At 34.1% G+C, this 15,332-nt stretch overlaps 1 protein-coding gene and 1 non-coding gene across 3 annotated transcripts in view; one reads left to right on the top strand and one right to left on the bottom strand.

Annotated features, from left to right (window-relative positions):
* The window catches only part of Map3k2 (mitogen-activated protein kinase kinase kinase 2), an 82,471-nt gene that overhangs the window by 21,329 nt on the left and 45,810 nt on the right, over window positions 1-15,332 (top strand). The window contains exons 2-3 of one of the 2 annotated variants that reach the window (XM_021721769.3): window positions 12,044-12,112; window positions 15,000-15,091. Coding sequence is in view for 1 of the 2 variants with exons in the window: in XM_005315881.5 (XP_005315938.1) it covers window positions 12,109-12,112 (4 nt within the window). In the remaining variant the exon portion in view is untranslated. The remainder of the gene's footprint in view (window positions 1-12,043; window positions 12,113-14,999; window positions 15,092-15,332) is intronic. The other variant, XM_005315881.5, reaches the window with a different exon arrangement.
* Window positions 7,915-7,988, bottom strand: Trnaa-ugc (transfer RNA alanine (anticodon UGC)). Its single transcript has one exon. It is a non-coding gene; the product is annotated as a tRNA-Ala (tRNA).

Raw genomic sequence — 15,332 nt, 5'->3', positions numbered from 1 at the left:
TAAAGGTTTTCAAAATAATTTCTAATTGTCTTCTGTATTTCTGTAGCATCTGTTGTGATATTGCCTTTTTCATCCCATATGTTAGTAATTTGAGTTCTCTCTCTTCTTCTCTTCGTTAGCATGGCTAAAGGAAGATCTTATTTATTTTTTCAAAGAACCAACTTTTAGTTTTGTTAATTTTTTAACAAATTTTTTAGTTAATTTTTTCTTTTGTTTCAATTTCGTTGATTTCTGCTCTGATTTTAATTATTTCTTGCTTTCTGCTACATTTGCTGTTGTTTTGCTCTTCCTTTTCCAGGGCTTTGAGATGAAGTGTGAGCTCATTTGTTTGTTGGTTTTTCCTTTTTTTGAGGAATGACCTTCAGGTGATGAATTTCCCTCTTAAAACTGCTTTCATTGTGTCCCATATATTCCTATATGTTGTGTCTGTATTTTCATTTATCTCTAAGAATTTTTTGATTTCCTCCTTTATGTCTTCTGTAACCCATTGATCATTCAGTAACATATTGTTCATTTTCCATGTAATGTAGGATTTTTCCTTCCTTCTTTTATCATTGATTTCCAGTTTCATTCCATTATGATCAGATAAAATGCATGGTATCGTCTCCACCCCTTTATATTTACTGAGGGTTGCCCTATGGCATAATATATGGTCTTTTTTTAAAATTTACTATAAATGTTTTATTTCGTTTTTCTGATAAGATCATTGATTATTTTTTTTATAGAAGAATAGAAAACAGCTAGCATATGTGAAGTACACAACTCTTTCTCTCTTACATTTTTATTTCTCTACTCCAGACATACATGTATCAAGAGGCATTTAGAAGTATGATGTAAGTGTGGATAAACACAGGCTTTGGAGAAGCTTCTATGTCCAATCTGCCTTCTGTGTAACTTGTATGTCTTGTGTCTAGCTTTGTTTCCCTCAAATCACATGTCAGAGGTGTTGTCTGGCCATAGGAGAGCACACTACAGAGAGAGTGGCCTGACCAAGCTTTCACCCCTGGAGATGACAGTGAGGAGGAGTGGGATGAGGCAGACCTTTTGAGAAGGATCCATGTGCTGCTGAGAAAAAACTATATCCACTTGATGATGGTTGATATATTCTATATATGTCAGTTACGTCTAGGTTATTGATTGTGATATTGAGTTCTATAGTTTCTTTATTCAACTTTTGTTTGGAGGATCTGTCCAATGGTGAGAGAGATGTGTTGAAGTCACCCATAATTATTGTGTTGTGGTCTATTTGATTCTTGAACTTGAGGAGAATTTGTTTTATGAACGTTGCAGCACCATTATTTGGTGCATAAATATTGATAACTGTTATGTCTTGTTGGTGAATGGTTCCTTTTAACAGTATATAATGTCCTTCCTTATCCCTTTTGATTAACTTAGTCTTGAAGTCGATTTTATTCGATATGAGGATGGCCACCCCTGCTTGCTTACGAGGACCGTGTGCGTGGTGTATTTTTTCCCAACCTTTCACCTTCAGCCTGTGTATGTCTTTTCCAGTCAGATGTGTCTCCTGGAGGCAACATATTGTTGGATTTGTTTTTTTAATCCATGTTACCAGCCTGTGTCGCTTTATTGGAGAGTTTAAGCCATTAACGTTTAGAGTTACTATTGATATATGGTTTGTACTGCCAGCCATGTTTGATTATTTATCTTTTTTTTTTTAATTTAGTTTGTTTCTCCATGATTAGCTTCCCCCCCCGCCCTCTATGATTACCGAGGCACTTCCCACTGATGGTTTTGGTTGTTGTTTTTCATTTCTTCCTCGTGTAGTGTTTTGCTCAAGATGCTTTGCAATCCTGGTTTTCTGGCTGCAAATTCTTTTAGCTTTTGTTTATCATGAAAGATTTTTATTTCGTTGTCGTACCTGAAGCTTAATTCTGCTGGATAAAGAATTCTTGGTTGGCATCCATTGTCTTTCAGTGTTTGAAGTACGTTGTTCCAGGATCTTCTCGCTTTCAGCGTCTGTTATAAAAAATCCATTGTTAACCTTATTGGTTTATACCTGAATGTAATCTGCCTCCTTTCTCTTGTAGCTTTTAATATTTTCTCTTTGTTTTGTATATTGGCTATCTTCATAACAATGTGTCTTGGCGTTGGTCTACTGTGATTTTGTGTGCTCGGTGTCCTGTATGCATCTACAATTTGTATATCCGTTTCCTTTTTTATTTCTGGAAAGTTTTCTGTAATTATTTCATTCAGCAGGTTACTCATTCCCTTGGTTTGAATCTCTATACCTTCCTCTATCCCGATGACTCGTAAGTTTGGTTTTTTTATGTTATCCCATATTTCTTGGATGTTTTTCTCGTGATTTTTTCCAGCCTTTCTGAGTTGGCTAGACTCTTTTCAAGATGATATATTTTGTCTTCATTATCTAATGTTCTGGTTTCTACTTACTCCACTCTGTGAGTGATACTCTCAATTGAGTTTTTAATTTGGTTTATCGTGTCCTTCATTTCTAGAATTAATGTTTGATTTTTTTATAATCTCTATCTCCTGATAAAGATGCTTAACCTCTTCTTTTATCTGTTTATGTAATTCATTTTCAATGTGTTCTTTCACTGTTCAGATTTGCTGTCTCGTATCCTCTTTAAGGTTCCATTCCATCTGTCTAAGGTATTCCTTGAGTTCTTTATATGACCATTCTTCTGATGACTCTAGGTCCTCCTGAATATTTAGGCTGTCCTTCATTGTTTGTACTCCTTTTGTTCCTTGCTTTTTTATGCTACTTATGCTACTTCTTGTTCTGTTTGCTGAGTTACATTTTACTCTTATAAATTTATTTGATGCTTGGGAGGAAAGATATTAGAAGGGAAGGGAAGAAGTCACTAAAGAGAATGAGAGTAGGCAGGTAGAATTCAAGGAAGGGGGAATAAGAAAATTGAAAAGAAATGAAAAGACAAAAGAGAGAAAAAATAGAAAATAAAGAAAGAAAATTTTAAAAAATAATGATAATAAAAAAATGAAAATTAAAATTAAAAAAATAAAAAAATTAAAAATTAAAAACATTAAAAAAAGTTAAAGAACAACAACAAAAAATGAAAATGAAAGAAAAAAAAACCAAATTAAAAAAAAAATAATAATAAATGCAGTCATAGAGTTCGATTAACTTCTCTTCCAGTAGGTGGAGCTGTGCCCACTGGGCCAAGCTTCTCTCAATAGGTGGCAACCAATCACTGTGCAGCAGCTCTTCCTCCCAGACTGGGCAGGTCTCCAATCCTGAGTGTCTAGGGCCTTCTCTTGTGTTTCCTCAAGCCAGCCCCCGCTCACCTGTGACACTCACCACAATACTGGTTACACGCCAGGTCTGCTGCTCCTGGGAGCCCTGTTTTCATGAACGCCTGGGCACACTCTCCCTGTTTGCCTCCTTCAGACCCTACGTTTGTAGAGCTTGGGGCTGAGAACCCCCAGCGAATTTGCTTGCCCTCCAGTAGCCACGCCCCCGGTAGCTGGTGTAAGAGACCTCAGTTGTCAGCACTGGTGGGAGCGGTAGCCGGGAGTTCCGCGCCACTCCTGATTCCCTCAGTCTGGCTATTGCGCTCACGGGAGAGTTGGGAGGGGCCCTTAAGGTTTTCCCGCTGTATGGAGAGGGATGGCTAGGGGATTACACACCTGTCGCTGCTGGTTTCAATGAAGTTATCTCCTCCGCCCGTGAAGTCAGTTCTCTGCCATGGTGGTATCCCATGCAAATATTGACCGTTCGTTCCCTTTGCCGGGTGACCAATACAACGGGTGGGTCCTGACTGTCTCTCCCAAGCCCCGTTTCAATCTTGTGGCCACTGCCTATGAAGGCTCGGTTGGCTTTTACCTCTGTAAGTTCAGAAGGGCCGACCAGTTATTTCAGCGGGATGGTTAGTGCTGAATCACAAGAAGCAGGCGAACCTGAGCTTGAATGCAGCTGATTCGGGCTCGGTGTGTGTTCTGAGAGGCCCAAACTGTTCGCCCCAGATCCACGTCAGCTCAGCAGTGCCTAGTGATCCTGAGCAAACAGCATTTAGACAGTTTACGACTCCCTATGCCCGCGCAGCTGAAGAGGTCAGAGACTTGATCTCTCCGCGCTCGCCGCCATGTTGGATCTCTGGACATGAGTTTCTTCAGGGATTTTTTTTGTTTTTAATATCTAGAAAAGTCTTTATTTCTCCTTTTTAACAGATGTTTCCTGGATCTAGAATTGTAGGTTGGTGTTTATCTTTTTTCTTTTTTTTCCCTTTCAGTACTTTAAAGATGTTGTTACAGCTGGTAACACATTCCTGTAATCCCAGTGATTTCGGAGACTGAGGCAGGAGGATTACAAGTTCAAGGCCAGCCTTAGCAATTTAGTGAGGCCTTAAGTAATTTAGGACTGGGGTGTAGCTGAATGGTAAAGCACTACTGGGTTCAATCCCCAGCACCGCACCCCCCCTCAAAAAAAAATGTTCCCCTGTCTTTTAACTTATATTGTTCCTGATGAAAACTACTGTCATCCTTTCCTTTTGTGTATAATGTACACCATAGCAAGGACTTTTGGATATATCCAAGGTGTGACTGGACAGTACTGGTAGTTAAGAGCAGGGAAAGAGCTATTAACATTCTCTGACTACTTTACTTACTTTTAGTACTGAGGATTGAACACAGGGGCACTTTACCACTAAGCTATATCCCCAGATGTTTTTATTTTAAGAAAGCAGCTGAGTTGCTGAGAGTCTTGCCAAGTTGTCCAAACTGGGCTAGAACTTGCCTCTGCCTTCTTTTTTTAAAAGATAATTCTTATTACTGTATAGAAAATGAATTGTATGAGGGCTTGGAGTAAAAACAGGTTAGTTAAAAATCTCTTTCAATAATCCATGCATACCCAGGCATCATGGCACACACTCCTAGTGGCTTGGGAGGCAGAGGCAGGAAGATTCTGAGTTCTAAGCCAGCCTCAGCAATTTAGCCAGGCCCTAATCAACTCAGAAAGATCTTATCTCTAAATAAAATACAAAAAAGGGCTGGGGATGTGGCTCAGTGTTTAAGTGTTCCTGGGTTCAATCCTTGGTACCAAAAACAAAACAAAACAAAAAAATCCATGCCTGATATGATCATAGTTTAGAGTGATAATGGTACATATACATATACATATCAGGATTTGCTGATTAATTTGAATGTTAACATGAGAGAATGAGTGGAATCAAGAATATTCCAAACTTCTTATTTTGTGTTACTAGAAAAACGTGATTTTTGATGAAGTGGAGAAACCTGCGGGGAGGAAGAGGTATTATATTGTTTTTCAAATTCTTTTTCTTTTGAAATAATTTTTATCTCTTGAAGTTGCAAAACCAGTATGAAGAAAAAAGTTTTTTGAATCATTTGAGAGTAACTTGCTAACATGAGGTCCCATTATCCCAAAACTCTTCAGTTTGTAATTGTTATCAATAAGGACATTTACTTTCATACTCAGAACACTTCAAAATCAGAAAATTTTAACATAGCTACGATAGTTATCTAATTCACAAAACCTGTCAATTTTTTTGGTGGACCTAATAATGGTTAATTTTTAGCAAAATAATTTAATCTAGAGCTATATTTTTCATTTAGATGTTGTTTGTGTCTTTTTTGTTGTCTTTTTTAAAATATATTTTTATTTGTAGATGGACAAAATATTTTTTTTATTTATTTTTATGTGGTGCTGAGGATCGAACCCAGTGCCTCATGTGTGCAAAGCAAGTACTCTACTACTAAACCACAACCCCAGCCACATTTTTTTGGTGTCTTTTATTTTGAAATAGTTCTTTAATATATTCTTGATTTTCATGATCTTGACTTTTTTTTTTTTTGTAAAGGTATGAACCAAAGACCTCACACATGCTAAGCAGAAACTCTACTATTGAACTACAACCCCAATACTTTAAAAAAAATTTATTTTTGAGAGGTGGTAGGGGATCTTGCTAATAAGTTGCCCAGACTGACCTTGAACTTGAGATACTCCTGCATCAGCCTCATGAATAATTGATTGCAGCTCTTTGCCACCACATCTGATGTTCCTGACAGTTTTGAGATTAAAGAGCAGTTAATTTTGGAATAGTCCTCGTTGGAGTTTGCCTGATGCTTCCCCAGGATTCAATTCATGTCTACTTTTATGTCACAGAGGTGATATGGTATCTCATTGTTCCCTATCAGATGGTATTTGATTTTAATATGCCTATTACTAGTGATCTTAACACTTTCACCCTCTAGTTATAGCATTTATTGATTTTTCTTGGCTGGATTATTACTACTAACGAATTATCTACTATTGATAATTACCAAATGGCGATCTTTCTAGTCATTGTACTATTATAATTTATTAGTTGACATTCTACTGAAGAAAAATCTTCTTTCCACTTTTATTATCAGTAAGATGTTGCAGGCTCATTTTGTAGTTACCTGCTTCATACTTAAAATCAGCAATATCTCAGCCATAATTTGATTTCTCTTAGTGGGGATAAATACTACAAACTAGCATCTGGCCAGGCGCGGTTGTACGTGCCTGTAATATCCCACCAGCTCGGGAGTTCAAAATCGGCCTCAGTAAAAGTGAGGTGCTAAGCAACTCAGTGAGACCCTATCTCTAAATAAAGTGCAAAATAGGGCTGGGGGTGCTGGGGTTGTAGCTCAGTGGTAGAGTGCTTCCCTTGCATGTGTGAGGCCCTGGGTTTGATCCTCAGCATCACATATAAATAAATAAATAAATAAATAAATAAATAAATAAAAATATTGTGTCCATCTACAACTAAAAAAATAGTAAAAAAATAACAACAACATAGAGCAAAATAATATTATAACTACTAAGAACTTAGAACTGTTGTAATGTTGAATTTATTTTTTTCAAACTGTGTGTGATCCTCCAGTAGAGTGGCTGCAAGATGGTAACATGAAAGAGTACATACAATATTTTTGTAAAAATATGAATAAAATTGATAATATTTTGAAGTGGGGAGGTCTCATATTAAAAATTGAATTTGGCTTTTTGAAAAAAATCATAATATCTGATACTATTGAACCTGGAATTTCTGTAGTAGCTATTGTGACTTGAGCTGAGGCTCTTGCTCTTCTGTATGGACAGATGATTTCCAGTTATTCGTAGAAACCTGTCTGTTATTTCTTTCCTCTCTCCCCTTATTCTTCCCTTCCTTTTTCCCTCTAGTTCATTTTCTGCTTCTATAATTGAATGCCACAGCCTGAGTAATTTATGAAGAATTTATTCCTCACAGTTCTGGAGTCTGGAAAGTCCAGGGTTGAAGGACTAAATAATGGTTGATTGTATTTCATTGATGAATCTATCATATGTTGTTTATTCATTCATTAATTGATAGACTTTTGGGTTTCCACTTTGGGGCTCTTATTTATTATTAGTGCAGGTTTTTGTGTGGTCATATTTTCAGGTCTCTTGGATGTATTTGTAGGAGTGATAATTTTTTTTAATAAACATTATTTATTTATAGATGGACACAATACCTTTATTTTATTTGTTTTAATTTTATGTGGTGCCAGGGATTGAACCCAGTGCCTCACACATACTAGGCAAGTGCTCTACCACTGAGCCACAACCCTGCCCCCGCCCAATAATGTGATTCTTATGGTACCCCTTGCTCTACATTTTCACCACCACTAGTCCTTGTTATTTTGCTTATACATCCTGCTGGGTGTAAAGTATTATGTCATTGTGCTTTTGATTTACATTTTTCTAGTGACATGTTATTAAGCATCTTCTCAAGTGCTTATTTGTCTTTGGAGAAATGTCTTTTTAAATCCTTTGTTCATTTTATGATTGAATTAGTTGTCTATTGTTACAATAGTTCCTTATTAGATATATCAGACTTGCAAAAGTTTTCTCCCATTCTTTAGTTGGCTTTTCATTATCTTGACAGTGTCCTCAGTAAGCAGATTTTTTTTTTTTTTTTTTTGTGGTGCTGGGGATTGAACCCAGGGCCTTGTGCATGCAAGGCAAGCACTCTACCAACTGAGCTGTACACCCAGCCCTTGATACCCAGTATCCTTTGATGCACACAATTTTTTTTTAAATTTTTTTTTTAATAATTATTTTTTAGTTCTCGGTGGACACAACATCTTTGTATGTGGTGCTGAGGATCGAACCCGGGCCGCATGTATGCCAGGCGACCTCGATACCGCTTGAGCCACATCCCCAGCCCCTGCACACAATTTTTAACATTTTTCTTTGGCAGTACTAGGAATTGAACCTGATGTGGGGCGAGGGGGGGGCTCTACCATTGAGCTATATTCCCCAGCCTTTTTTTTAAAATTTAATTTTATTTTTTATTTCAAGACAGGTCTCACTAAGTTGGTGAGACTGGTCTTGAACTTGTGATCCTTCCTGCTTCAGCTTCCCAAGTCACTGGAAAAATGTTTAAATTTTGATGAAGTCCCATTAATTTTTCTTTTGTTGCTTCTACTTATAATGTCATGTTAGGAAACTTGTTGCCTAATCCAAAGTAATGAAAATATCCACATCCCTTTCTTTCTGAGACGTTTATATCTTTGATCCATGATGAACTAATTTTTGTGTGTTGTGTATTATGTTAGGAAGTGGTTCAACTTCATGCTTTGCTATGTGGATATCCACTCATATAGCACCATTTGTTAAGACTATTCTTTGTCCATTGAATTGTCTTTGCACTTTTGTGAAAAATCAGTCCATCATAGATGTTTGGGTCTATTTGTGGACTCTTGATTCTATCCCATTGATTTCTATCCTTGTGCCAGCACTAAACCATTTTGATTACTGTAGCTTAATAAGTTTTGAAATCAATATTGTTTTGGCTTTTTAGGGCCCATTGCAGTTCCATATGAATTTGAGGATCAGCCTTTCCATTTCTGAAAAGAGGCCACTAGAGTTTTGATAGAGATTGCATTCAATCTATAGATTACTTTGGGGAGTAGTTTGGCTTCTTAAAAATGTCTCCCCATCCATTAACATGGTTATGGGATGTCTTTTTGTATATTTAGATCTACTTTAATTTCATTAATTGTTTCATAGTTTTCAGCACACAAGTCTTGCATTTATTTAAATATTCTTAACTATTTTATACTTTTTGATACTATCATAAATGGAATTGATTTCTCAATTTCATTCCAAAATGTTTATTTTTAATATATAGAAATACAACTCATTTTTTAGTGTTGATATTGTATCCTGTAACCATGGTGAACTTGTTTCATAGTTTTAATTGTGTTTTTTGTGAATTTAAGACTTTTCTGTGTAATATACATCACTTACAAATAGGTATACCTAAACTCCTTGTCTAATCTGGGTTCTTTTTATCTTCTTGCCTCATATTCTGACTAAAACCTCCAGTACAGTATTACATAGAAGTAGTAAGACCAGACATCCTTGGATTGTTTCCGATTTTAGGGGGGATGTATCTAGTCTTTCTCCATAACATTAAGTATGATGTTAGTTGTGAATTTTTCATAGATGTTCTTTATCAACTTGAAGATATACTCTTCTATTTGTTGTATTTTGAGTATTACTCATGTTGAATTTTGACACGTTTTTTGTTGAAATGATTATGTGATTTTTATCCTATATTCTATTAATCTGATTTATTGCATTGGTTGGTTTTGTATTCTGAACCTACTTTTTTTGTATTATGAATACATATCCCATGTGTTCATGGAGTATATTCCTTTTTTCATGTTCTGGATTATATTTGCTAGTATTGTGCTAATAAATTTTACATCTGTATTCACAAGGGATATTGATCTGCAATTTTCTTGTGTTGTCTTTTTCTGGTTTTGGTATCAGAGTTATTTATAATGGCTTCAGAATGAATCGTTAATCATTATTGTTAGTTTTTTATGTTTGAAATCATATGGTAGAGGACTTTTTATTTGTGAGAGATTTTTCATTTTTAATTCAGTCTCCTTGATTTTTATAGGTCTGTTTAGACTCTGTTATGGTTGTTTGTCTCTTTTTTTCCTTGGTTAGACTAGCTTTGTTGATCTTTTCAAAAATTAACTTTTGTTTCATTGATGTAAAAAAATTTTATGGTGTTCCTGTTTTCTAGCTCATTTCTATAATTCTACCTTGTAATTTCCTTCCACTCATCTCTATTGTTTCTTTTCTTCAGTTTGCTTTGGGCTTAAATTTTTTTCTAACTTTTTTAAGGTGTAAGTTTAGGTTATTGATTTGAGGTCTTTCTTTTAATATAAACATTAACAGTTACAAGTTTCATTTTTAATTTCGATGCATGCATAAAGTTTCTGTTGGTTGTGTTTTCATGTTTATCTCACAGTATGTTCTAACTTCCTTGTGACTTCTTTTTGATCCACCAGTTCTTTTTGAGTATGTGGTTTAATTTTCACATATTTGTGAATTCCCCAGATTTCCTTTTGTTACCAATTTCTGACTTTACTGCATTGTTGTCAGAGAACACATTTTGGGTGATTGCGTATGTTGAGATTAGTTTTATTGCCTAGCATATGGGCTGTCCTGGAAGATACTCTATTGTGCATTCTGCTGTTTTGAGGGTTTGAAGTTCTACAGATGTTTATTAAGTCTAGTAGTTGAATAATTTTGTCCAAATCTTGTTTCCTCATTGACTTTCTACTTTTTAAATCCATTATTGAAAATGGGGCATCAAAGTTTACCACTCTTATATATGAATTGCATGTTTCTTCCTTAAATTCTGTCATTTTTGTTTCATGTGCTTTGAGACTATTAGGTGCATATGTTTATAATTGCAGTATGTTGTTGTCAAATAGGCCATTTTTCATTATAAAGTGCCCATTTTACCAATAACTTATTGTTATAATCTATTTAGTCTGATATTAGTATAGCCATTCCAGGCCTCTTGGCTACTCTTTGCATAGTATATCTTATTCTATACTTTCACTTACAAACTATTTTGTCTTTGAATTTAAATGTGTCTCTTGTAGGCAACATGTAGTTGATCATGTTTTAAAATCTATTCTGCTAATTTCTGTGTTTTAATTGGTTTGTTCATCCCATTTATATTTAAGGCAGTTACCATAAGATAGGATTATATTGGGGGGTTTAGTTGTATCTCTTGTCTGTTTTCTTATTGTTACTCAGTTTCTCTATAACTACCTTTTATGTTAAATAACTTTTTTTTTTTTTTTTTTTTTTGGTACCAAGGATTGAGCTCAGGGGCACTTAACCACTGAGGCACATCACCAGCCTTTTTTAAAATTTTATTTAGAGATAGGGTCTCACTGAATTTCTTAGGGCCTTGCTAAATTGCTGAGGCTGGCTTGAACTCTTGATCCTCTTGCCTCAGCCTCCTAAGCTGCTGGGATTACAGGCATGCACCACTGTGCCAGTGTGCCAGATAATTATTTTTGAGTATGCCATTTGAATTCTCTTGTTTTCTTTGATATATATTTTGAAAATTCTTTTTTTTTTTTTAGTGATTGACCTGAGTATTAGAGTTAACATTTTAATTTATAAACAGTGTAGTTTGGTTGATACAAACTTTATTGCAATAACATACGAATATACTTTTTTATGCTCTATATAACTCTGTCTTTCCCCTTTGTGTTATTATTACGAGGTAAATTATATCATTATATGTTGAATTTCTTACAAGAGTTACAATTATTGCTTTATGCGGTTTTCTTTAAACAAATGTTTTAATTTCCTATTGCTGCTTATGTAGAAAAGAATTAATGTGACAGACTACTTATCCTTAGAAAGACCTGCTTACAAGGTTAACCTTTGACTGGCACTTGAGGACTTGGATTTCAGGAGAGTTCCAACATCCCTAACTAATAACTGGTAATGGCTTATTGTCCCTAAGCTATTTGTACAAGCACTATGGTTTATTCTGAATGCTTTTCTTTTGGGAGTCTGGAATTTTGGTGTGTTAGATAAGGGTGCCTACATGATAGCTTTCCAATATAAAGTACTTCTGTCAGAAAAAATTACATAAAATATTCATATTGTGTATTTCTCATTAGTGTTGTCTATACTACTTTTCTTCTTTTTGTGGCTGCTTCTTCTGTTTCTTACTATTAATGTGTTTGGGTTTTTTTGTTTGTTTTATTTCATAAGGCAATAAAGAATGCTGATGGGAGAGCCATTTTCCTAACTTACAAATTATCAAGCTGATTGCCATAATGGGTGAGTTCAAACTAAAAGAATTTTCAGTTATAATTAAAGGATAGGATGGGGGGAATTTTTTTCTCAATTATGTGTTATAGTAAGACATTTTATATATAAATTTTATAATGTATCAGATTTATGTAATGTTTATTTTTACTTAATAGATTTTTCAGTTAAAGTACTTTTTTGTTGTTTACAGTTTTAGAATGAAAATTTTGTGCAGGAGACACAGTAGGGACATTCAGAGTAAACTGTTCAGATGAATTATGATTTGCTTCAGCGTCTGATGTCAAGAGAAAAATAAATTATAAAATTGAATTGTCAAGTAATACAGCAAACAATTGATGCTTGGGAATGATAATTTAAAGGGACTGAGCATAAAAGAAGGGATTGTGGGGTCAAGTGCAGTGGTATATGCCTGTAATCCCAACAACTCAGGAGGTTGAGGCAGGAGGATTGAAAGTTTAAGCCTAGCCTCAGTAATTTAGTGAGACCCTGTCTCAAAATTAAAAGGGCTGAGCAATCCCCAATACTACCACACATACACACACACACACACACACACACACACACACACAAAACTGAATTGTGGGTGTTCATTTACATATTTTCTCCCCACTTGCCTTTTTCTCCTAGGTCTTGAGGGTTCCATTCTGAGAAGGGATTAGAGAAGGAGATACTTATTATTTCTCACAGTTATTTTTCAAGTGTAATGAATATGTATATGATATCTAATTCAGTGTATCTTTAATTAAAAATTTCATTTGAAGTTATCTCAGTTTTTTTGATTTTATGTTCATATGAATGTCCTTTTTTTTTTTTAAACACACATTAGAAATCCACTGCTCTTTCTCTGTGCTCATTAGTCTGTCTGATATCCTCTGGGCATTCTCACTGTGTTTTGGGTAACTAATATGCCTAGTACCCTGTGACCACCACAGGGATTCATAATAGAGTAAAACAGTCTAAGAATTGTTTAGAATAGTGCTTATTTTATGTTCACACTAAGTTTGATCTTTTGTGTTTTTGGGATTTGTTCACATTTTATCAATCTCCTCAAAGTAAGTTTCTTGATATAGGTACTTATCTACCATGTAATTCTTGAAGCCTGCAAAAGAAGAAACTCAGATTGTCCTTTGTTTTGTATGTCATCTTCCCAAGATTTAAACTTTTTGTTCATTTGGACTTTTCCCTTTTTACACATATGGTAGAAAATGGTACATTTTCTCTTTTCTTAAATTGGTACATTGTGACTATACATAATAGTGAGATTCATTGTTACTTTAACAGTCTTTTCTTTTCTTTTTTTTTTTTTTTAAGTCATCACTGGGGATAAAACCCAAGGCTTCATGCATACTAGGCAAGTGCTCTACCACTGAGCTACATTCCTAGCCCAACTCATGTTTCTTAACAAAGAAATAAACATGTAAATATAAGAGATTTTCTGTTTGAACATTATGATACTATATATATTAAAACTCTGAATTCAAGTGCTAAAGATTTTTCTAATAAAATAATTAAAACAACATAAATACATTTAAATATTTGAGTTTTCCTCTCCCCTGTACAGAATTAAGCATTTTAACATTCCTCAAGAAGGTCACATCAGATGATTTTATTTCAGTTGGTTGATATCATTCTGAGCTTATTTAACCTGAGAGAAAATTTATTTTCTTTATCAATAATCAACATAGGCTGGCATGGACCTATTTATGCATCACTTGTTGTAATTATATTGTATCTGATTGACTCAGTTACCTATTTGGTTAAGCTAACATGACAATTTTATTTTACAAAGGATTCTTTGTAAATGATTATAAAATTTTCTTTTAACTGGAATTTATTATTAAAACGATTGTAATTATTTTAAATTTTAACATGCAAATACTTTTTCTATGGAATAGAATATCTTGAACATTATTAAAAATTAATAAATTAGGGAAGTCAACTGTGTGTTTGAAAGACTATTGAAACTCTTGAATTGTCAAATTGTTTATAATAATTTCCCTTACAGGATGTACCATGTTTTAATTACTATTAAGCAACACAAATAATGATGATGATGATAATGTTATTATTATAATAATATTTCTCTTTTTGGACATTGTGATGCTATGTATTAAAACTTATGTTATTATTATAACATTATTATTATTATCATTTTGGTACTGGGAATTAATTGAACCCAGTGGCACTTCATCACTGAACTACATCCTCAGTCTTTTTTATTTTACATTTTGAGACAGGGTCTCCCTAATTGCTAAGGCTGACCTCAAACTTACCATCCTCCTGCCTCAATTTCTTGAGTCATTGTAATTACAGGCGTGGGCCACCAGACCCATCCTGGAACATAAATTATTATAGACCAAAATGTAAACTATGAAGTTTTTGTTTCTTTTATTCATCAATTGTTAATAATTATTAGTAGAATTGATTTATTAATGAAATTCAGTTAACTTGTCCCTAAAGTCTTCTAGATAGTTTATAATTGCATTGCTGAGAGGCATATTCTTTATAGTTTCAAAAACAAATCAATTCTTTTATTTTCTATTTTTTATTTATTCTTTTTAGATATACATGACAATAGAATATGTTTTGACATGCATACATGGAATCAAAAAGAAATCTTCAAATGGACCAAATTTTACTTTTATATTGTGTGTGTATAAACAAATAATGTAATATCAAATCCCATATATAATTATAATGCACTAATAACAAACATCTAAAATTTTTATAAAAGAAATCTTTAATATGTTTGGAAGAAGCTAAAAGTTCATGGTTCATGAAACTTAGTTTTCTGGATTTGGTACTTTTTCTAAGGAAATAAATTTTCCTGTAGGGTTAACTTTTTAAATTGTTACTGGCCAAAATTCTTAGATATTCTGTTATGTTTATGGTCTAGTCAACTCTGATGGTGAAGAAATTTGAGGGATCCATTCCAAATATCAGCAGGCCCATATCCACAGATGAAGCTTTAAAGTCTGCACTTTAACTGTAAATATTTGGGGCTGGGGTTGTGACTCAATGGCTGAGCTCTTGCCTTGCATATTTGAGGCACTGGGTTCGATCCTCAGCACAACATAAAAATAAATAAGCAAAATAAAGATATTTTAAAAACTCAACATAGTAATGATAAAAATATAAGTACTTAATGAATATTTTACAAGTTGCTTTATTTTTCCCACTTGTTTTTATTAAGATTTTAAGATGTCTTTTTAAAAAATTTGTTCTAATT

This window comes from Ictidomys tridecemlineatus, chromosome 7 (genome assembly GCF_052094955.1).
Source record: "Ictidomys tridecemlineatus isolate mIctTri1 chromosome 7, mIctTri1.hap1, whole genome shotgun sequence".
Classification (NCBI taxonomy): Eukaryota; Metazoa; Chordata; class Mammalia; order Rodentia; family Sciuridae; genus Ictidomys; species Ictidomys tridecemlineatus.
This window is presented reverse-complemented; position numbering and strand designations above follow the sequence as displayed.